At 39.3% G+C, this 24597-nt stretch overlaps 2 protein-coding genes across 3 annotated transcripts in view; one reads left to right on the top strand and one right to left on the bottom strand.

The window, feature by feature from the left end:
- scara5 (scavenger receptor class A, member 5 (putative)) overlaps positions 1-3009 on the bottom strand; it is an 86884-nt gene extending 83875 nt beyond the window's left edge. For both annotated transcript variants that reach the window (XM_083934267.1, XM_083934266.1), the window contains exon 1: positions 2852-3009. The gene's annotated coding sequence lies outside the window, so the exon portion shown is untranslated. The remainder of the gene's footprint in view (positions 1-2851) is intronic.
- Positions 3010-4504: 1495 nt separating this feature from the next.
- Positions 4505-11788, top strand: LOC310961597 (sterile alpha motif domain-containing protein 12-like). Its single transcript, XM_083933728.1, has 4 exons — positions 4505-4570; positions 9482-9631; positions 9829-9969; positions 10515-11788. Exons 2-4 carry the CDS (start codon positions 9511-9513, stop codon positions 10529-10531), a joined length of 279 nt encoding a protein of 92 aa, XP_083789854.1. The 5' UTR covers positions 4505-4570; positions 9482-9510; the 3' UTR covers positions 10532-11788.
- The last annotated feature ends 12809 nt before the right edge of the window (positions 11789-24597 follow it).

Raw genomic sequence — 24597 nt, 5'->3', positions numbered from 1 at the left:
TGCACAATATCAGCTTTTCATCGCAGCGTTGAAGAGGTAAGGGAAATCTGATGATTTAATGTGGCTGAACCTTTAAGGAAAGTGGATGTTTTACTTTCTTCATCCCTCTAAAGACTGAAGGCTTACTTCTCAGAGCTCCATCCAATCACTGCAAACAGTTCAAGATGCAGCACAATGACAGGCCAAGAAGAAGAAGAAGAAGAAGAAGAAGAGCTGCAGGAATGGGCGGTGTGCTCTCACATCCTATTAACGATATGACACTCAGATATTGTCATGTATTGATATTAATTTGTCCACATGTGTGTCCTGAACCTCCATGGTTGAAAAGATCTTTTTTTTTTTCTCTAAGATTTGATTTTTTGGGGAAACATTTAATACATTTTACTCTTTAGTTAAGACGAGAAATGTCTCTTTGGAGAAGCTGCTAACAAAACATTGGCCTCTGAAATGTGACAAGGAGCCCCGACCAGACACTTCTTTATTTCACAAAACACAAAAGGTTGGCAACCACAGGATAAATCTTCAATTAACTGTATTACATAAATGTATTGAGCGTTTTTTGTATGTGTTACATAAAATATGTAACACATACAAAAACATGAAACTAGCAGGCTTAAGCTGTCATTAGAAATGTAACTGAGTAAAGTATGATAATTCCTTCCTGAAATGTAGTGGAGTGGAAGTATAAAGCAGCTTAAAATGATAATACTCAAGTACAAGTTCTTAGTTACTCCCCACCACAGTGACCCATGGAGGGAGTCTGCAACAACTCCACACAGGTTTGGAGTCCAAATGCACCAGAGAGACAGAGAGTTGAGATTCACTCAGTAAAAGAGGACACAATTATCTTGTCATGCATCGTCGGGTCGTGAGACTTGCCCCCAACTGAACATCTTAATAGTCTGCGAGGGAACCAGCGTGTGTGGTCTCATGCAGCACAGCTCTTAGGGGTGAGCAAGCAGCTGAAAGTTTGCTGATTTCAATATTAAAAATCCTTGCATTTCTTCTACATCTGATCTTTGTTACAATGTCTCCTACTACTACTTCTCCAATTGCTACTGCTCAATTATGTAATTATTTCCCACTTGCAGGTTGAGTGTAGGACTTAATACATTCAAAGTATAGGGAGTTTGTGTGCAGCACAATCTCTTCCCATACATAAGCGTCCCTCCCGTGTCATTGCTCGACCATCCATGTGCATCATTAACCCGTTTTTCTCGGTTCATTAAAGGCAGAGATACTTCACCCATGACCGCTGAAAGACAAAGCAACAATTTTCCGCGGATGAGTTCCATTAAACATGCATTTCCTGTCCTGTTGTATTGTGGCGTACCGCTCTAGTAGATAACACGCAGTAAACCGGCCTTTCAACTGTTGCCATTCAACCTAATTGCATTGAATATTTAACAGATGTCAACCAGTTTGCCACCTTAAAAAAAGGTCAAAGCACAATAAATCATGGTGATTTTTAAGTGCTGCAGCCTTTGTGCTGAACAAATATCATTAACTTCAACAAACTGGCTTTCACCACTAAACATCCCTATCTAACAAGCTATTTATCACAACAGTCGCTGATATTTAAATTGACTACTAAGCCTCCCTGGAATATATTTTACATATTATCTTTTTACATGTTTTTCCATTGTATTCTTTTTAAATGTATGCCTGTCCTTGAACATGAGCTACTTTCATCATCGGCCACATCTCTCCGAGGTTGACCAGTGAAAGAGCACGATGACACATCAGACTGATTCAGCCCACCCATGGGGCTCTGCTGCAGCAGACTGCAGCCTATAGTCTTGGCATCATTAAGACCCAGACTCAGATTATGTTGTGCACTAAAGTCCGTGCCTAGCAGATGTATCAGAATGGTAAGAGTAGTTAGCATCTTTTATTAGTTTCTGCTGTTTTGTTAGCTTGTAGGTGTCAGCTGTGTTTTCTCTCTGCACTGACAGTCTGCTCTACGCTGAAGGTTTGAGGTTTCTTGACAGCTTTTGCATGTTAGACAGCCATTGGTTTACGATTTGTGACCAACTAAAGCTTGCCGGGGATACGTTTGAATTTCAGATTTCAGGGAAGTGCACAGACATCTCCTCCTTCAGGAGAGGAAAGTGAAAACAGCTCTTTAGTGACAAACTTTGCACAGATACAAGTCAGTGTCAGACATTTTAGAGGCCATGAACAGAAGAAAAACACATATTTGAGAGCAGGGGGACTTTAGAAAGGGAAGCAACTGGTCCAACGGTTGCAGATGACAAAATCACTGATTTTTAATATGTAGAATTGAAACTGAAGAGTTATTGTTGCAGAACTTCCTTAGATGTAGACTGATTGTCTGATGCATGTTGCCTCCAACATTGCATTGGGGGATATTTATGCTGGGTAATGTCCAGTGTTGTACACTTTCATATTTTACCAGAGATAGTTTGTAGAATTCAGTTTTGGACATACTAAAAAATCTCACATACTGTTAAAGCATCCTTAATAACATGCTAGTATGTAATTTCATACGCATCCAATGGAGCAGTTCCTGAATATGTATTATACTTGATGACGTCACACATTTGAGTTTTAGCACTCTTGTTTTTGGATTTGGTTCAGTTGTTCATGATTACTAAAACTTTTTTTGGACGGCCTTGAACCATATGAATAACATGTATTTATTTTTTAAATGGGCGTAGTTCCCCTTTAAAAAGTTCTGACAGGTGACAGACGATCAGCTGGTGTTTGAAACAGGTGCAGATTCATGCATTTCACCAAGCAAGTTTGTCAGATTCTTTTAAACCTGCACAACACCAAACTGAGATGGAGTGATGGGGTAAAATAAGTAGCAAAAGTTATTTTCTCTCACCTTGTCAGCTGTCAACTGAAAAAAAAAAATGATCACAGCTCCAAGTTTCTCATAATCCCCCTCAAAGAGTTGCGTCTCGACGCTGTAACGTTAACTCCAGGCTTATTCTCAGCTGTCAGTCAAACCTGCGTTGAATCAAAAGGGCATGTACACCGAAATACACCAGTCACACTCTCTCTGTCACTGCTGCAGAGCTCTGTAGAGTAGAACAAGCTCAGACTTTTGGAGTAATATAGCCACAGCATCGTCATGTGACCATCACTAAACTCCAGCTGAAGTTTGCGCTGCAGCTGCTGGAGAGGAGAGATGGAGAAAGGGAGCTCCACCTGATGGGCGCCTGCGCCCTCTGTTGGCTAAAGATGGTAGATAACAGGATTATATATTTTTTAAACTGGTGTTTGTTTAGAATTTATTGACAAATAAACGAAACAAAAGGCTTTTAGTCTATACTTACACACCTAATTAGATGATGCCTTCATGGACCCCTGGAAAACTAACCAGTCTGGTCAAGCACACAAACAAGACCACAGGAGGCCTACACGTATTCCAGTCCATAATGTTCCGATCCAGTGACCTAATAAACCAACTAAACAATTTTAATGATTTAAAACAATTTAAATTAATAAGGGAAATCTTCAAGAGCAAAGTGGATTACTAGTTAGGCTACTTTGTGGTCATTTGATAAACTGTAATATCTTGTGATGTGCTCCATAACACTAGCGCATGATCCCAGGGGGCACTTTAGCGCGCGTTTTTCTACAATTGGGCCACGAGGGGTTGTAGCTTTTTAAAATCTTTTTTTGTATATTTCATGGTTTAAATACAAATTTAAGTATGCTAATGCACAAATACGTATCTCAGATGGGAGGTATATGTATAAATGTCAATAAATTTACAGGCAAAACAAGCAGCATGAGATTTTCATTCTTTTGTAATTCACATTTTTATACATTTAAAAAAAAAGTAGTGCCCAGATGTGGGAACAAAAATCTCTCTCTAACCACTTTTTCCTAATTCACCTTAAGGCCTGTTAGGATGGATCCTATATTGTTTCCTACGCCCTGTCCTGACCTAACCCGACTGGTCAGGTGGTTTGTTTCACAGAACTTTCAAAACATACGGGTTGGTGATTAAATTAATGAAATGAATGAATTCAGAGGCTGTGAAAGGTAAGTCCTGCCCTGCCTTGTGTCTTCATTGCATTATGCTAAGCCTAAGCTTACGCGCTCAAAACATGTCCCTGTAATGGAGTTATCACAAACTAGCAGATGCAGGATGGAGGAGCTTAGAGTAAAGAAATGCTACACTGTGCATATTTAAGATATTGTGGTCTCAATTTGATTAAATTATGTAAACATTATTTCACCTGGAGGATCCACTCAGAATCAACACTGCCTTTTACTTGGAGTCCTGTGTACAACGGCCTTTATTCAAAACAAACAATAAGACGATCAAAACACATATAAGAGTACAAAAAATGAAAACTAAAACTTGAAAGGAGCAAGAACAACACAAGCGCCATACAGGTACATAGGACGCTCAATATTTCTGACAGCACCTGAAGGCATCACGAGCAGCTGTGCAGCGGGAGTGCGGAATAAGGATGTGCGGAGCGCGCCCCCGCTTGGTGGGCGGAGCCTGGAAAAGCGAAGTAACATTTCCAACAGGTAACCTACAAAGGTGTCCACTTATACCCCGTCAGTATCAACAGGACAAGAGGTAAGTACAACTCTTCACTCATCAAACACCTTCATAAAGTGTGTACAGATGTTCAGGGACGGGCTCCCTGCACTCTGCTGTGGATGTTTGATGTTATTGAAAAGCAGCTGTTGATGGGTTATTGTAAAGCGCCTCTGTGTGCGGGCCGTCTCTTCTCTCATGCACACAGGGGCACACGCCTTAAATATTTTTACCAGTGTGAGTCTGGATTTAACGGAACAAGTACACACCTGTGGAAGCAGAGGAAAGGCGTTTAAGAGTAACGGCTTTAATTCTACAAGAACATCCACTTAGTTATGTGAACATGTACAACCACTCCTGCTGAGGTTTTACATCACGGCACCCAGCAATACTCTGTGTGTACAAAGTACAAAGTCACTCAAAGTAGTAATGCCACGGTGTGGAAATACTCTGTTACAAGTAAAAGCCCTGCATTCAAAATGTACAAAAGGTACTTCAAGTACAAAGAGTAAAAGTATTCAGTATACAGAACTGCCTGTTTCGCAATAATGTTATCAGATTATATTTATTATTATTTATTGATAAATAAATGTAAATATCTAATATTGTAACTGATAAAAGCGGGGCCAATTTTAAGTACTTTATAGACTGCTGTGCAGCTTAAACAATATATCCTATTGTATTTGTTGATCATAGTTTTGTTTTTAATCTGTAAAGTAACTAAAGGTACCAAATAAGTGTACTAGTGGAGTAAAAGCACAAAGCTTCATAAAATGGAATTACTCAAGTAAAGTACAAGTACGTCAAACTTTTACTCAAGTACAGTAATTAAAGTAAATCCTGTTTGAGATGAAGTGCTGCATTGTTGGCTGTATTAAATGTTGACCTACATACAAAGCACATCCTGAAAAAGGATAGATGTCCAGTGTTTGAAGAATGTTTTGCCATTGCTAAAAGGAGGTACAGGCTGTCATTGTTCCAATTATGTGCAGGAAATTGGCCTAAATCTTCTACCGTGGGGGGAGAGAACACTTCAAGGCCAGATTGCATCATGTCAAGTGGAGAAAAGCTGCAGATTAGAGAGCTGAAATATCCGTGAACTAGGCCATAGGCAAAGTTAGACCACTGAACAGTAAAAATGTTGAAGGCTGACGACATGAGGTAATTCTGCAAGACACCACAAGATGGTAGGCTCACACTTTGGGGTGCATGAAGGACGGCTGCAACCTGAAAGTCTAATGTTCTGCTCGAACATGTCTATTTTTGTTCATTGTCTGAAATGAGAATCACTTGAAGTCCGTTGTTGCTTTACGTTGTCTTTGTTCTGGCATTCTCTCGTAGGGCTTAAAGTTCTCAGGCACCATATACTTCATTCAATACACTGTGCACATTGAATCTTTTCAGGCTCACAATCTGTTTCTTTCTTTAGTCACAATGGTTTACATCCTCATTTTCCTAATTTTGGACTGCATTTTATGGAAGCAAATTTATGTGACTGCCTGAGTTTTAAACAAAAGCTCACATCGGGAAAGTTTAGCATCGTTATCTCATCTTTCTAGCTTCTAAATATGTTCACATTCCTCTAATGAGGTATCATATAAGCCATTGTTTTACTTTTGTAGTGAAACCCAGGTATCATATTGACATTACTACAGAAAAAAAACAGATTACACCCATTTCTGCAGAGTAGAAATTATGGGAAATGCAATATTGAAAGTCTGCTTGTAATCAAAGACCCGCCTCTGTCCCCTGGTGAGATGACAGGATATAAAATATTCAGGCACGGAAAGAAATATACACCCAGGAGACTTGGGAAATATTTTTGTAAAAGCATTTTTGAAGCTCCCACTATGATAATAATGCACTGCGTTCTGTTTACAACACACAACACACATTTCTTTCCTTTCTGCGACCTCGACTCTGCATCTTACTTACATTATGGTTTTCATTGTTGTATATCAAAAAAACTGCCAAGCAAAACCAACACTGAGAATGAACACACACTCACATCAGCTCGGCTTTCCTGAAGCTCAATAAAACAGTCAAACTAGAAGCAGAAGGTGGTAGCAAGATCAGATCATACGAGAAGTGTGGGGGAGAACAACTTCAGTGAGATTCATCACACTTAAAGGCCTACTTTTCTCATTTCAGTCCAGGTCTTTGTCATGGAAATGTGGGCATCATGTTCAGATGGACACCCAAAGAACGTTCACATCCGCCACAGAGACATCTGAACATGACGCCCACAGTTACAAGACACAGACCCTTTCATTTTCATGAAACGCATTACTTTTCCTCATCCTGTCTGTCTGAATATACCTGTATACACCCTCTGCCTGAAACACTCTGGTTTAGTGCATGTCTGCTCTGATATTGGTCAGTGTTTCCGGTCGTCTGCATCTAAGCCCTTTGCGTCTCTATCATTGCAGCCAGGGAATGACTGAAACTATTCTACTATTCTACGTACAATATACAAATCTATTTATATATATACATAAATATATACTTATTATATTATATATATTATATATGTATGTGTGTGTGTATATATATATATATAAATATATTTATATACAGTGCCTATAGAAAGGCATCATAGCCTTTTGAAATAGTCACGTTTTTGTTTTACAGCCTGAAATGATAATACATAAAAAATATATATTTTTACAGAGTGATTTAACATTCAAGTGAATTTGAAATGAGAAAGTGATTGATTATATCGGAGAATGTTTATAATGGTTATTCTAACAGGCGTGAACTTTTCCAACCCTGCTATCCTAGTTTTAAATTTTTTATTAATTTTCAGAAATTTTGAAAAAAAAAATTCACTTTAATGTTGTAATGTTGATGTGTATATTTTTTTATGTATTATCATTTCAGGCTGTAAAACAAAAAAGTGACCATTTCAAAAGGGTACGATGCCTTTCTATAGGCATTGTATGTGTATATATATAGATGTCGGTCATTTAAAGGCACAGTTTCTGAATATTGGCTGTGTGCATTTTTGTCTTTTGAGTGTTTAAATACTTTCACAGTATTTATGTAGCACCTAAACCTGCTTTAAATAAAAAAGACATGAAAATCTCACTTTTTTCTACAGTAAATGTGACCTTTTAAAGCACTTCAGTTCAACTCTTGAATGTGTTTAATAGGCCATAGATTTAAACACATTTGGATAAAGTTGTGAACATAAATTGGAGCAATGTATAGTAGGCTGGGCAGAATCACACTTTTCAGTAAGTTTCCCACCATGTTACTGTATATTACTTTTGTTTACAAGTCCTGGTTTAATGGTATCTGAGCTGCCTGAACACAAAGGAAATGGTTCAGAGAAAATAAGATGAGCTGTTAACACCGTCACTGCAGATATAGACCCAGTTTGTCATATAGTTTTGGAAACGGTGGCATAATAACAACATTATAGACGATAGAGATTTACCCTCAGCTCGCCCCGAGTCTGAAGGTAAGTTTCCTCTGTGTCTTTGTCCCCTTTATAAAGGTCCTCGCTCTCTGTATGTCAATTACTCCACTGGGACCTTGTTACTTCCCCAGCCAATCACGCATCCCCCTTAATTAACACAGAAAATTACATCCCTATATTTATACCCCAATAACCAGACTGGCCCGCTGAAAAGGTCACATCAACACTTTAGCAGTTTTCGCCCTATAGCAGTGTAGCCCAGGAGGATATGGCCGGGAGGAGAGCCAAAAGAACCGGAGGCGTAGAAGAAACTTTTTGACCTCCGAGCGTCAGAGTGGGTGGGTTTCACCTTGCTGTTATTTTCAGCTCCAAAGAATCCCTCCTCAACCATGTATCTGTCGTCATGTTCAGGAGGTTGTTGAAATAATCACTGAGAAATAGGCTTGTCCTGAGGAAGAAGGTGACAACGCATGAGAAGGAAATGTAATTCAAAAGCGTCAAATATCAAGAGAAAAAGACATCTCCTCAGTTTTGAGGGTCTGTACCACAGGCAGCAGCGTCCACAGCTAATGTGCCCCGGGCGAACCTGCTCATGAGCTGCTGCACAGGGACGTCTGCACACTCACAGTCTGGATTTCTCTGCTCAAAATCTGGTCAGGTGAACTTTAATAATCACAGCAGCACTTTTCATGTTTATTATCGCCACGGTGCAGACGGCCGTCAGTGAAAGAACTATAAATGGGGAGATTTCCTGCTTAATTGTGTTTTATATTATTGTGAATTCAGCACATTTGGATTTTGTAGTGTTGCTGGGTAAAAACAAGCAGACAACAAATTTAAAGGAGCTTTTTCTGTATTTCCTGGCGTTTAAGCCTCCTGCACAAAACTCATGATGCCTTGAAATAATATTAAATATTAAAGGAATATCCCAGTTTATTTAAACTTGGGCTTATCGTCGTATAATTTACCATTCATTCTATTGATCATCATGGTATTTATTTACCAAACTTAAGTTAGACAGGGCCATCACTAAAAGAAATCTGGGTAAATTGTTGCTTATATACAACCTGTCTTATTGTCTGAATGTTCAAGTTTCTTGTGTTGATCTAAACCCTTTTATTTGCAGTTAAAGTACAGTTAATTATAATTTAAACCATTTCATTTGGAGGTAAAACTAAAAGAAACCGCACATAAAATGTGAGTAATAATCACAACTGCTGCAAGAACAATAAGTTGAATCAGAAAGTCAGTCTATTATCTATATTCGATGTTTGCAAAAGACAGTTTAGGTAATAACTTTACTTCTTGCCTTCATTTTTTTTCCTCTTCCAAATAGCTTCCGACTTGCCAACATGAGCGTTGCAGGGAAGTAGAATGACTCTTTTACAACTTTAGACCTGATGAGTAAGAATTTCCAAGGCACACTTGGAGTTTGATGAACTACTAAATACTAATTCAATATTTAAGATATTTCTCCCCAGATCAATGCTTCTGTGTTCTTAACGTTTCTGGATTTGCCTTCTTCCCAGGGTGTTGCTGCTGATGTGACGGCAGAGTGATGGGCCTGTCGAAGCGAGTGTCACTGTGGTCGGTGGAAGAAGTGTTGGAGTGGTTGCAGGATCATTACCCGACCTACATGGGCACGCTGCAGAAAGCCATAATTAAGCATGCTATATCAGGTGCAACTCGTGCCTTAAATTCAACCTGAATGTTAGATGAAAAGATCCATATGTCAAGAGGATGGTTTTCAGCCTTTTTTAAGATGGCATTTGTTAAATAAGATTTTTTTTTTACTGTAATGCTGACAGCCACTTTGTGAATGAATGAATGAATGAATGAATGAATGAATACTCACACATGCACACCGCTCCTCCAGGTCGGGCATTGCTGAGATTAAAGGATCATCACCTGGAGCTTCTCGGTGTGGAGGCTGAGGAGCAGCAGCAGGAAATCTTGCAGGACCTCCTCCTCCTGAGAGTTCAAGAGGAAATCAATGAACTCAATGACATCTGCTCCGGTGAGAATACCAAATGACTCTATCTGCAAAACTCAAAAAATAGTCATGGAAGGAGCTGTTGTTGTTAGTTTTCCTTTGGTGGTGGTGGGAACAGCATTCCTCTGTAATATGCACAGGAAATCAGAATCAGAATCAGAATCAGAATACTTTATTGATCCCCGGGGGGAAATTCTTTCGTTCCAATGCTCCGTGCACAGTAGAAACAAGCCATAAAGATGAATAAGTAGAAATAAAATAAAGTAAAGTAAAAAGGAGAAAAGTTGAAAACAAAGTAAAAGTAAGCAGGAGCGACTAGAACAGGCTGCATACACCGCGGCGCATGCGCGTATATGGATAAACTGGACATCTCACAGCTACAACTACAGTACATATTTATTTTCAATCTAACTTAGTTATATGCTATAAACATGTTGGATGTTGCATTCTGTTTAAATGTTACCACCAAATAGACAAGCCTCAGAATTAACATTTTGATTCTTATGTATTTGCGAGAGAGAAACCAGCTGCTAACTTATAGTTTATTTGTTCTCTCTTTTGCTCCGCAGAGTGTTTTTCTCCGTAGAGAGAAATTAATATCTTCCGGAGACATGCGGATAAGCGGTTGAAGATGAGTGAGTGAGTGAGTGAGTGAGAGGAGACATGCAGCTTTTTATTTTTTTATTTCCCAGCCTTCCATTCATTCCTCCAACTGAAGGAGGGAGAACAGTGGGAGTGATGGGAACAACAAGAGCAGGTGAAAGAGAAAGAAGAATCGATGAGGAATGAAGAGAGCAAGAAACCCATTTCCTGAAATCTGACCCGTGCAGATGGATGAGATTCATTTCTGTCTGAGTGTCTTTTTCTGAGCCCCGCTGTCCATTAGTCTCTGTCGTCTGTCTTTCTCTACAGAGGGTTTGCATCCCGTCAGTGTTTTCTGGAATATTTTTAGCTACGTTAAACCACTTCGGTCAAGACTTGAATATCTCAGCAGCTTCTGGATATATGATGTAATGAAACTTTGTACAGATATTCATGTTCCCCAGAGGATAAACCATACTGACTTTTCCTGTAGCACCACCATGAGGTTCACATTTGAGGTTCTATGTGAAATATATACATGTATATATCTCAACAATCCTTCCATCCTTCTGTCTTATCAAAACATAATTTATTTCATAAGAAAAGGAGCATTAAAATATCCAATACAATTCCATCAATACCCCTTCTTTTTAATTTTTTTTTACTAAGGATAAAACCTTCGTGGTTGTTGATGAGCAAATTATGCTTTGCTAACATTTCTCACCAAATACATCATGACAGAGTGTCACTAATTGGATGACACGTAGCAATTAAACAAAGTCTAAATCTGCATGGAAAAACATCTATTCAATTACCGGCATGTGATGATTTGTCTAGTAAAATCAAAACAAGGCCTGCAGGAGACAGGGAAATTACAGGAGGATGCAGAAAGACAGAGACATCCAAAAGTCACAGTAACTTCCTCCTGCTGTTCGCTTCTATCTCTCTCTCTCTCACACGCTGACTGAAATTCATTTGAAAATCCAGCTGTTGCTTTAAAGCTCCTCTAAACCCTCCTTGTATTCTGATGCATACTGGTTTAATGTGATTAATCCTGTTTTAACTGGCTGCAGCTGATTTTGAGATTTATAACTTGTGGTCCTAAAGTTTCAGACTTTAAAAAATAATAATGCTTTATATTCTTTATTTATGATGTTGCCCTCCTTTTAATGTGTATTCTAGGCATCAGTGTCGCTCCACATTTGTATTACACACAATAAAAGGTCGTGTCTATTTCTGATCTTTTCTTCATGGCAATCTTGCTGTATGGTTAGTTGAATTAAAAAAGCTGCTTTGGAAACTCACTCCTGCCTCGTGTGTGTCATCTTTATGCTTTTACAGCTACAGTCTTGAGTTCCTCAAACTTTGATCCTGTTTAGTTTGAGACAGACCACTGTAAAAGATCTAGGGACTTACTAAAGGTCATAATAATAAAAAGAAACCTTGTTAATGCATACTTGCAGCCCAAATCAACATGTCATAGACTCCAAAGATAGCAAGTGTAGCAGTGATGAACAGTGCCATAAAAATCCAACGACACTACATCTGCGGCATCAGTCATGTCAGTCTGATCGTAATCCATGAAGTTCACACTTTCAGTCTGACGCTTTTAAGAGCTGTAGCTTCCACACGTTTAAACAGAAACGACTTTTCGTTGACACAAATGGAGACAAACACACCCTCCTAATCTGATGTTCAATGCCGCTGCTGCTCCCCGTCTGTTTATTTGATTGTTTTTGTTTTATTTTTATTCTTGCCTTGTCTTTTAATCTACTTCTTTAATCTTTTTATTTCATTCTTTTTTTTAACTACTTTTACTTTTCTGAAACCTTTTTTGAAATCTTTTATTCCATCACTTTATTATCTCACGTGCGTTAGTCTCTAAATCTTAATTTTGCAATTTGTTTTAATGTTTTTAATGGTCTACAACTCTTCTGTAATATTCTGTCTTGTCGGTCATCTGTAAAGCACTTTCAATTGCACTAATCTGTATGAAATGTGTTCAAATGAAGTTCAATGTTTGGATCTCCACTTGAATATTGTTCAGCTGCACATGATGACCTGCTTGTGAGAAACAAAGGAACACAAAGTGTATAGTACAGTTTGTATATAATTACAAACAAAGAGGAAGAGACGTGGTGCTGTTAGGACAAGAAACAACATGCGGTTGAAAACCAGGTGTGTATGAGCGAGAGTCTGAGTGCATGTTTACAATGATACACATGTTTCCAGAAAACCAGACCTCCTATCAAGTGACCTTTCCTCTCTTTTTTATACCTGATTGTGTGTGTGTGTGTTTATGTGTGAGTGTCTGAGTGTGATTAATACCCCAGGAGGCGGTGTGACATTTGATTTGGTGGGGCGTGGCTGGGAAGCGCTCGCTCAGCACAAACGTAAATCCACCTCACGGATAAAGTGAAGGGGGAGTGATGAAATACACCACTGGCCCTGACGACAGAGCCGAAAGGAAAACTCAGACACACAAATGCAAATTCAGCTTATTTCAAGATAGGACCTTTAAAAAAAAAAAAAAAATCACACCAACAGAGTGGGTTGTACATAAGGTTACATCTCCTGACGCTGTGCTTTAATGCATGTGTGCATTTTTCAAAAAAGCAACTCATGTTAAAAAAAAAAATTAATCAAATGAGTTAAATACACCATATGACAAAGCTAAATGGACACGTAAACATTATGTGCTTGTTGAGCATCTTATTTAAAAAAACATGTCATTAATCTACTCTTTTGTAAAAGCTTTCCACCAGATTTTGGCACCGGGCTAAATGGATTCGCTCTCATTCACCTCCAAGAGTATTAGTGAGTTTGGGAACTGATGGTGAACCTTTCACGATCACATCTTCCTTCAGTGAGGAAAGAGATAGAGCCGTGTGGCATTGTAGAAATATGCAGCTTGGACCGGGAAATAGTACTTTGGGATTAGTTCACAACTTAAAGACTGGATAGATCCACCCTCAATTCCGTTATCCATATATTCATATTGGAAAGACACTATTGGCTATAATTGTATTCAACATGACTTTATTTGCATTAGACTCAGTCTTGACTTTGTCTTGACTTCTTTTGGACTTGGTCTTGACACAGACTTGACTGGACCTGGTCTGGGTCAGTTAACTAAAACATATCTGTTGATAGTGAGTCACACACCAGCAGTGTGGTTACGCTGACTTAATTTATTCTACATGACAAGCTCCTTGGCCCTGTTTTTTTTTCAAAGAGACACAGATTGAGGGATAAATCTTTCTTTCATTGTTCCATACAACCAGGCCAACACCGCAGCTGGGATAGCGAACAGGCGTCCCACATTGAAAGTCAGCTGCGGCCTCTTCCTCCTCCCCCTCAGTCCTTCAGTGTCTGCCAGCCACAGCAGGCCTGTGTCACTTTCTTGTGATTTATTCATAGCTGCACCAGGGAAAGAAAGATCAATAGTTTCTGAAAGAAAAATGAGTTAGCGTCAGGAGGAAAAAGAGAGAAGTTCAGTGTAAGTTCAGAGGAGATGTGAAAGTTTAGGAGGCCATGCCAGGGATCTTTTGCTCACTTTACTTTGCAGCGTTGCGCTTTTGCCTAACTGTACTAAAGTAACATTAGCAGTTCTACTTATGACTCCCTGGGGGCAGTCATTTGTCACGTTATGTTTCTGCTACACCTTGAAAATTGTCTGTTGGCATTACTTTGAAATATCAGATGGCTTCCTCCTCTGTGAAAACTGCTGGTGGTGACATAGAGGGTGATCTATTTACATTCCTGGCACGCTAGTTTGAAAACATCAGCTAACAGGCCAAGCAGCTAACATTAGTGGACAGCTGCTGACAGACCGGGCTACGCAACAGGGTGCAAAGATAACACTGGCATGGCTAACATTACATCATGTTGGCTTAATGGCAAAAACAGAAAAATTCTACTGTTAATCTTTTTTGGGAGCTTTTGTAAATGATTTTGAGATGTTTACAAAGATTTTGCTTCGCCCATATTTTGTGGGATATTTTATTCAAATTTTCTAATATCTGGCTGACATTAACAGTTTTTTCCAACTCACACTATAGGCTATGGCATGAACGCAGCAAAACTACCAGCAAACTTTCAGCCAACATGACACAAAGCTAACAAAGGCAGGGCTAAGCTACCAACAGCCCAAAGTAAGCTTACATGGCGGACAGTTGTTTGGTCTGAGCTAATGTCAAATGTCAGAAAATAGGGCACAAAGCTTACATAACACTAGAGGTACTAACCTACTGGAAATCTTGTGTCATCCAACAAAACATGAATCTAACATCAAATAAACAAAGAGGCACATTAAGCTAATCTAACATTACAGGGGCTAAGCTACTGTGGTACAGGGGGGAATGTATCGATATCCTCTTAATATGAGTGACTTTATTAGGTGCACCTGTCCAACTGCTCATTAATGCAGCCAATCACATGGCAGCAACTCAATTCATTTAGGCATGTAGACATGGTGAAGAGGATCTGCTGCAGTCCAAACCGAGCATCAGAACGGGGAAGAAAGGTGATTTAACTGACTTAGAACGTGGCATGGCTGTTGGTGCCAGACGGGCTGCTCTGAGTATTTCAGAAACTGCTGATCTACTGGGATTTTCACGCACAACCATCTCTAGGGTTTACAGAGAATGCTCCCAAAAAGAGAAAAGATCCAGGAGAGCATCTGTGAACGCACAACACAACCTACTTTCTCGCAGATAGGGAACAGCAGCAGAACACAACACTGACTAACACAACGATATTAAGCACCAGGTATGCCTAATAAAGTGGCCGGTGAGTCCACTGACCTTTAGACTGAGCTAGTTGTTCCTACAATTGAGCCCCTATATTTTGAAAGTATTTTTATTCAAACTATTTTTCATAAAAATAGATCTCTAATCATTGGTAGCTTATATAGGCCACAGGCATGATCTCATTAACTCCCTCTATAGTAACAATGAACTTTAGTTTAGTGTGTATGGAAAATTAGATGACTTAAATTGCCTCCTAAATTATTTAAAATCCGACAATATAAGAAACTTAATGTTGATTTATTTAATAATGATCTGGTTAACATAAATAGGGATAGAAACCAACTTATACCCTATGTCTATGATGCCTGGGATTTCTTTCACAAAGAACTTATTGAAGTTGTTGACAAACATGCATTTGGAGGACTGAAAAGTCAAGGGTAAACACCTGCGCTGGATTAATTCTGAGCTCATTAGCCTTTTTCAGACAGAGATAAAGCTTTGAAAACTTTTCGTTGCAGAAGAGCTAATACTCACTGGGAAGTGAGGAAGAATTCCTTTATTAATCCCGCAAGGGGAAATTCAAATTCAATTTATTCAGGTTACACACACACAGGCCCAAAATACACACACATGCACAAACAGGACCTATATACATGCAATTAATGGAGAGATGTCAGAGCGAGGGGGCTGCCAAATGGGTCGGTGCCCCAAGCAGTTGGGGGTTCGGTGCCTTGCTCAATAGCAACTGGGCAGTTCCCAGGAGATGAACTGGCACCTCTTCAGGCACTGGAGATAAAGAATCTATGACTGCTAAACTTACAATTGATAAAATAAGAGCTGATAACACCATAACTCATGATCCATTGACTAATGCCCAAATATTCAATCATCATTTCACGTGCACCCCGAGCAATATTTCAGCCTGTTCCAGTTCATTTCATTTAGTAGCATTTCTCCACTTAAATTCCAGAAGGCCATTAATGACTCAAAAATAAATATTAGTACAGGACTTGATGGTTTAGAGATCTGATTTATCAAACTGTCCTCCCATGTCCTAATGTATCTACTTGCTGATTTATTTAACCTCCACCTGTGAGTTAACAGCTATCTGGAAATGTGCACGCACCACTCCACTCCATAAAGGGGGGATCAACTTGACCGAAACACTTATGGACCGATTTGAATTATCTGTTCCATCGCCAAGTATTTAAAAAGTTAATTAACAATCAACTCTCCCATCATCTCACTATTAACAATTTACTTTCACCATTCCAGTCTGGCTTTAGAGCCAATTATTCAACTACAACAGCTCTGCTAAAGTTTACTAATGATGTGTTCTCTGCCGCAGATAATGGTAAACTCACTGGTGCTACTGTATATTCATTGACCTAACAAAAGCCTTTGACTTTGTTGTATTTTGACTTTACAGTATTGGCCTCTTCATATTGGCCGTTCAGTGGTTAACACATACCTACACAATAGAAAACAGTGTGTTGTCATAAATGGGTCTCAATCTGGGATCCACTCTGAGCCAGTTCCTTTTTTTTTCTATTTTTGTTAATGATTTACCATCAAGTCTTGTTAACTGTCGGGTTTCAACCTTATTCACATCCCAGCCCGACTTACCACAAACACAAGCCCTTCAGTCTGATTTTACAGTTGTGAAGAAATGGCTATCATGTTATACGCCTCTTCTCAACAAATCCAAATCCTATAATATGATATATGGTGTATGATATATGATATTTGGGAAGAGGCAAAAGCTGAAATCTAAACGGGATTCTTTTGAAGTTAACTGCATTGATGGCACACCTCTGCATGAAGTTGAAAGTTTTAAATACATAGGTGTTTGGCTTGACTCTCAACTCACATTTAAAATTCACATAGATCATGTTTTAAGCAAAGTCCATTTTGGTCTCACCTCATTATACCGCTCCCGTAATTGTTTTACATGTGCCCGGAAGAGACTTGTAAATCAACTGGTACTTCTAATTATGGACTACAGTGATGTATCAAAATGCTCACAGATCAGACCTTGTTCAACTTAACACAGCCTACAATAGACTGTAGATTTGTTCTTGTTCTTGGATGCCCTTTTTTCACCCATCACTGCACAATGTACTGTATACTAGACTCAACTGACCATCACTAAAGGTAATCAAGCATTTACACTGGTATTTACTGATATAAATGTATAAGTAAATATATGTATATGTGTATATAGCAGTTTCTGATACCTTACACATCAAAATCATAACATCAGACATTCTAACCAACTTTATTTTTTGTTCCCCTTGCTAAAAAAATCAATTGGCAGAAGAGCTTTAATGTTTAAGGCCCCAGCAGACTGGAATAATTTACCTGCTAATATCAGGTTTCCTCTCTGTATCTTTTTAAGAGGATCTTGTCTTCTCACTTTGTGATGGCCTGCTCCTGTGTTCAATTCATTCTTATATGTGCATGAGCAGGGTGTTTTGTTAAATGGACTGAAATGGAAATTAACTTTTTTATTTGCTGTTGATTTAGTTGGAATAACTCAATGTTTTTCATGATAATCTTTGTTTTGTTTTGTGTTTGTTTTTAGTATTTTTTATGTTTGTTTGCTTTTTTTGTGCTGGTTTTGTTTTTGTTTGTTTGCTTGTGTTGGTCGATTCTTTGCTGTGTATTATGTGATGTATGTCTGGACCCCTCGAAAACAAGATGGTGCAACTCAAGGGGCTTATCCAAATAAATAAATACATTTTGAAAAAAAAAAATTTACACGGTGAAACCATCTGTGGGCGGCACGGTGTTGTGGTGGTTAGCGCTGTCGCAAGAGGGTTCCTGGTTCGAATCCGGACTTGGGCCCTTCTGTGTGGAGTTTGCATGTTCTCCCTGTATCTGTGTGGGTTTTCTCCGGGTTCTCCGGTTTCCTCCCACAGTCCAAAGACATGCACCTGTTAATTGTTAACTCTAAATTGTCCATAGGTGTGAATGGTTGTCTGTCTCTGTTCGTTTCTATGTGCCCTGCTATAGACTGGTGTCCGGTCCAGAGTGTACCCCACCTCACGCCCGATGTCAGCTGGGATCGGCTCCAGCCCCCCCGCGCCCCCGATAGGGACAAGCGGTTGAAGATGAATGGATGAAACCATCTGTATAGATTAGAAAATTATAGGCTATAGTTAATTTATTAATTTCACCAAACCAAATGGGTGGTTCATTTATTTTTTTGCATATTGAGGAACATCTGTACTACACACACAGAGACATTATTGTACACCAGTCACAATGCATATTAGTTACATCTTTCATTCTGAAGTTATTCTTCAAAATAAAGCAGTAACATTATTGTTTTATTCCCATGTGAGAAAACTTTTCCAAAAGCATATTGATTTACTGCTGCTCTGCTTAGATCTAGCAGAGAAGCATTTGCAACACCATATCTAGTTTTACAAGTCGCACACTCCACTGTGTGCCTTTCAACAATAAGCGTGCTCACATTTGTGCACATCCACACCTCCTGCTGCGTGTGTAAAATTGCCTGTGCATGCAAGCATTTTACAATACGAGTGAAACTGTCACTTGAGAGCAACCAAACACCACATCACAATTATTAAAATTTCTTTGAGTCTGTGCTTGTTTAAAAATCATTTCTAGCCGCCTGCAGCTGCCTGTAGGTAACCAACTGTAGAGCTACAATATATGAAACAAGGTGTATGACAAATATCTGCTTTCAAACATTTGTTTATCTGCTTTTGCTCAGTCAAGATGCAGAACGAGAGGTGGTGGAGTGAGTTTAGTTTCAGCTCCCGCAGCAGTCCGACCTGCTTTAGAGTTCTTGAAAAAAACATTGAATTTCTAACCTGCTCTGAGAGTGAGGCTTGAGGTGAGCGGACCGGCACATGGAGGAGGTCAAGAGAGACGGCCGCAACTATCTCAAACTTGTTTCTATTTTTGAAATAGTTCTGTAAGTCTGTACATTTTGGCAAAACTCTGGTTTCTGTGTATCCATATAGATGTAAAATGGAGCATGTGAGAAACAATGTCAATTCTTGCATGTTGTTTTGTGTAATGATCACGCACCTGCATTCCTGCGCTGACAGTAATATTTGTAAAACTATTTCTTTTTTCAAATGTAGTGAAAAAATAACAGAAATGTTTTTAAAAATATCCCTATACAAGACAAGGCCTTAGAAAAAACATTTAACCATTTATAAAAGAAATGCTGAAGTTATATCAGTATATTTGTCAGTTCCGTGTCCCTTGAATGAACAATGAAATTACAAAATAATAAATACAATATACTTTTTTCACTACTGGGAATGATGATGAGACTATATGTAAGGACATTTATAAGTAATACGTTGACGGTGGCTTTCATAAGGGTATCATACAAACATCTCTTTAGTTGTTGTTGTTAAAAGTTACTCTCAATTTCCCTCCTTTATTTATTTCATGCATTTTTATTTCAAGTCTGCCACTGGATGCTACTTAATTCTTCTTCCATTCTATGCCTCTATGGTCTAAAATTTTTGCTGACAGTCGATGTTTCCAGCTTCACTCAAACTAGATTTAGCACTCAAATTACAGTGGCGAGAGAGACATCCAGCAGCCTGGAGCTTTTACCTCCTGAGACTCTTCATTTCAGCAGTGATCAATGTGGCGTAGCCGGCAAACTGTCCACACATTCCGTCAAACCATCCCTCCAGGTGAGAACGAATATGTATGGATACAAAAATAGGTAAAGGCAGGAGGAGCAGTGGGAATTATGTGTTGACAATGATGGATACAAATGGTTGTTAATTACAGCCCTCAAGCCTTAATCTATATATGTTCTCTGTATTGTTGATTTTCAGACAGTTTTCAGTTATTTGATGCAAATTTTTGGCATAGGGTTTGGTGAACTGGAGTAGGAGTAAATAGAGGGAAAGAAAAAAAACCAAAAGAGACGGGGAGAGGGATAATAGAGACAGCTGAATAAAAGCAGATTCAGTGCTCCTGCTGAGTTTATTAGCAGAGTGCACCTGTTCGCAGACCAGAGCAGGTGCCTCCAGTAGACAAGGCCAGACTGAACATAAATGCGTGTTTGTTTTATTTTTTTTTGTGTGTTTGCGTTTGTGTGTGTGCACCCGTCCAATCACTATGACCGTCTGCTATCAAACACACCCATTTGTCAAGACAAACGAGTGACACAGGAAGGAAGGCGAAAGCTGCAGCCAAAAAAAAGAGAGAAAAAAACCCCAACACAGTGTACTTTATAACCTGGAAGTGGGAAAATTAGTTTTGTCAACGAATGGCCCATCTATTTCCTCTCACATCAACAGACTCAAGGCACTTGATTGATCTTCTCTGGATTGGAGGCAATGGAGTGAAAAAGAGAGAGAAAGGGATGGAGGAGGAGAGGATGGGCTCCTGCTGCCTTTAACTTTTGTGGGGAAAAGCATCACAGCCGAAATGTTTCACTGACTGCAGAGTGAAGATCGGATCAGAAATATTACAATTCAGTATATCTTTAACCACTTTAAACAAGTCGACAAGCTCTCTTGTCTCGATGGCAGATGGTGACGCTTTCCATCCAATAAACTGTATTTTCATTGCATTGCCATATTTGAACTTTTTTTAAGTGCCACGAACACTGAAGAACACAGTTCAGTTTGCGCCTGCCTGTGTGCTGACTCTCCTGGGCAATGTGTGTATAAACAAATCTTATGACTCAGCCTGAAAATGTAAGAAAAAAAAAATCTTATTGTAGACAAAATATTTTATGAGCGACCCTCCATATATCTCTCTGGCTGAGGAGCAAAGACTGTAGGCTATGACCATTTAAGGCAAAGATTAAACAAACACACAATCTACTGCTTATCTCAATGAAACAACTTATATATGCATAACACTAGTGGGTGGACACAAAATGGCAAAAATAAAAATTCTGAAAACACATTACTACATTAAGATGGTGTTTCCTGCCTAAGGCCAATATTTAAAACAGCTAAATATCGGACAGAAGTCTTGTTAGTTCAATCTCATCGCAGCAATCAGTGGATTCATTTGTGTAAGCGAAGATTATTTGTGCAATGCTTCCAGGTCCAGTTTAACTACAACTAAATTTTAACGTTGACCAAACCCTCTGCTCAGTTATAACCTGGCTGTGCTGAATGAGAAGCAGCAGCAAAGAGAGCTTTTCATTAACAATTTTTCCCACCATGCATAAAGTGTATCGGCCTCCTATGTACAGCATTAGTAAAGAAGTCCCCTCTCTGCATGAAACCTTTTCATTTGATCATGGACCTGAGCGTTTCACCTTCTGAAAGCTCCAGAAATTCACCAGACATTTCTCCTTCAGAAGTATTTTCTTGTAACAAAGTTGGTTGATAGAGAGAAAGTAGGTGAAATGAGAGTGAACATTAGGAGGAAGCCAATTATGTGGGGTTTTATTTAAATGGGAGTTTAAGTTGCAGAACTTATGCTCATTTTTTTAAAGATGAATGTATAGTTGGAGGGGCTGAGAGTGGAGATGTATTGAATTTATGTTTACTTCCTCTAAACAGCCACGCTGGCTTTCCATCGCTTGAACTGATCAATCATTTTTTTGGTTGCATGTGCACTATGAATTATGTCAAAGCTAACAACATGTGATGCGTGCATTCACTGAAATCAGTGACAGTAAAGCAGCTGGTTTAAATAATTTTACTTTCTTGCCTTGTCTTATTGCTTTTCAGCTTCTGTTTCCTTAGCCTGCACCTGCCTGCATGGTTACATATACTTTCAACGTGGCAATAAATCATTGAACTCTACCACTCTGCCTGCGTTGTCTCCGTCATGCCAGTCCTGCATTTTCTGAGTTCAACTGTTCAGCCCACTTCCATGGATCATCCTGCATATCATAATAACACAGAAACATCAAGGATTTAAGATCATAAAATCAGAGGAATAAAGCGCACATGGTTTATTTTTCCATCATTTATTACATTTTTTTAAATGATGCGGCTTTGATAAAAAATAGTAAACTGATTATTTTACTTCTCCAGTCCACAGAGCTCGGTCTGTTCGATGTTCCTGTCTGTTATAGGGAAGGTTTTCGTTGCCACCGTACTCTACGGGGGAATTGTTGGGTCTATGTTAATCATAAATAAGTGTGGTCTATACCTGCTCTGTAAAGTGTCCTGAGAAAACTTTTTGTTATGTTATACAAAACCATTTTAGAACGTTGCAGGTAAACGTTGCAGCGGTGTAAACTGGCCTGTCTCGTTTCAACTCAAACTTGCTGATGTTGTTGCCTGCGACTCAGCTCGTCGTTTGCCAGCAGCTGGCACGTCACCTGTTTCAACAGCACATCAGCTCATAGCCACGTCTCCTACAAGTCACTTACAAACAGTCAGTTGGTCCAAATGCCAGTTTTGGACGGATGCTTGAGGGCTTGAGAGAGTCAAAGCAGTGAATCAGGGAAATAAAAAGTTATTTTTACAACAGAAATACAGAGAGTCATTGCTATGGAAGTGACACACCATCTCTTCTCTTCTCATTGGTGTGGACTGGCAGGATTCAGAGCGTTGCAGACCTCCACATTGCAAGTAGTTGCAAGTTTCAACTCGTCTCATCACAAATCTTTGGTCTGAACTGGGTTTAAGGGAATGGCCATGATTTGTGTTCACATGAAGAGTTGCACCGTCTTGCTTCCAATCCATGGTCTCTGGTTAATACTTTTTCCATCCCTGTCAAATACTTTAGTTACAATTTCAATGTAGCCTGTGTGTGTGTGTGTGTGTGTGTGTGTGTGTGTGTGTGTGTGTGTGTGTGTGTGTGTGCGTGTAATGTGAAATATAAGTGGTGTGGATTCAGGTGTCATACTGATCAAGATAATCACATATTACAGTCAACATCAACGTAATGATGCATGCGCTCCTGCCTCTCCTCAGCACACTACAGTAAATTATCCTTCTACACATACTCACTTGAGAATGCATGAAAACGTCACTCATTTGGCTTCACATAAATACTTTACTCTGGTTAGTCACTGAGGCATTCCTCTGACTATAAATCAAAACTTGTTTGTGTGTGTGTGTGTGTGTGTGTGTGTGTGTGTGTGTGTGTGTGTGTGTGTGTGTGTGTGTGTCTGTGTGTGTGTGTGTGTGTCTGTGTGTGTGTGTCTGCACTAAATGCCTACATACAGTATGTATTGCGTGTGTGTTTGTGAGCAGGCTTTTAAAACAGAATATTAAAACATTAAAGTTGACAGAATGACAGAGTGTATTGCACAGGGTTGTTGTGGATAATTGAAATGCCAAAACATCAAGATGGCTGCTTCATTTTAACATGAATTTACAGCTTCCATCACAAGCCATTAATGTTGAAAATATTTTATGAGGAAGCCGTGAGGGGATTCATTTATCCGAGCGAATATTCCCAACGTTGACAGAAACAGGGTCTCGCTGCTTTTACTCAGACACGCATCGATAGAAGAACAGAAACCATGGATAGCTGGGGTGACTTTCACCTGCATCATTATCATTATCTTTCGGGGTAGATAATGGTAATGATAGGCTCTTTTTAAAAGCCCTTGTACAGCTATTTTTGCAGTGGGCTGTGTAAATGGTAACATTACACCTGTATGTAACTGTTGAATATCCCATTCCAAAAACATGCTGCTAGAACAGACTCCTCTCTTCTGGAAAGGCTTTCTAAGCTACGTTATAACCTGGCTGCAGGGATTTGTTCCCACTCAGTCACAAGAACATTAATGAGGTCACTGATACTGGCTCGATAAGACTCTCAGTTGGTGGTCCAGGTCATCCCAAAGGTGCTGGATGGGATTGAGGCCAGGGCTTTTTGCAGACCAGTACCTTTCTTCTACAACCAAAATGGGAAAATGATTTTTTTTCATACCTCTGTGCACAGGGGAGTTGTCTTGAAGAGGAAAAGGTCCTTCCTCATTGTTTTGATGGGCTTGTCACTAGCAGTTATAAAATACTTTTCAACGACCAATGACAAACTGAGAAAACAGGCTACAGCCTTCTTCAACCGCAATGGCTGCACCTGATTGGGCGAACGCTCCACTCGTGGCCCGCCTGCTCCCAGATTTCAAGGTTAGCAAAAATATACAAAAATATTTCACTGAAATGGGTTCCTAAAAAAAACAAGGGTTAGGGTTAGGCTTCATTTCAGATCGACAAATGTTATATTCAAAGATTTTCTAGAGCTTCGAGAGGCTGCGAGTCGCGCTGGACACCTGTGATCTTCATAAAATAGCCCAGACTTCATCTTTATGCACACCACAAACCGATGTTTGTAACTCGCCACCTGAAACTCCCGCCACGCTACCACAATGCATCGCACAACAGCT

This window comes from Echiichthys vipera (assembly GCF_963691815.1).
Source record: "Echiichthys vipera genome assembly, chromosome: 19".
Taxonomy (NCBI): Eukaryota; Metazoa; Chordata; class Actinopteri; order Perciformes; family Trachinidae; genus Echiichthys; species Echiichthys vipera.
Note: the sequence above shows the minus strand (reverse complement) of the source record. Positions and strands in the feature narration are given on the sequence as shown.

What these genes read in the sequence shown, in the direction of transcription:
- LOC310961597 (XM_083933728.1), top strand. Translation starts at nt 9,511, where the DNA reads ATGGGCCTGTCGAAGCGAGTGTCACTGTGGTCGGTGGAAGAAGTGTTG. An exon ending in AATTAAGCATGCTATATCAG is followed by an intron (nt 9,632 to 9,828) that starts GTGCAACTCGTG and finishes CCGCTCCTCCAG; the next exon opens with GTCGGGCATTGCTGAGATTA.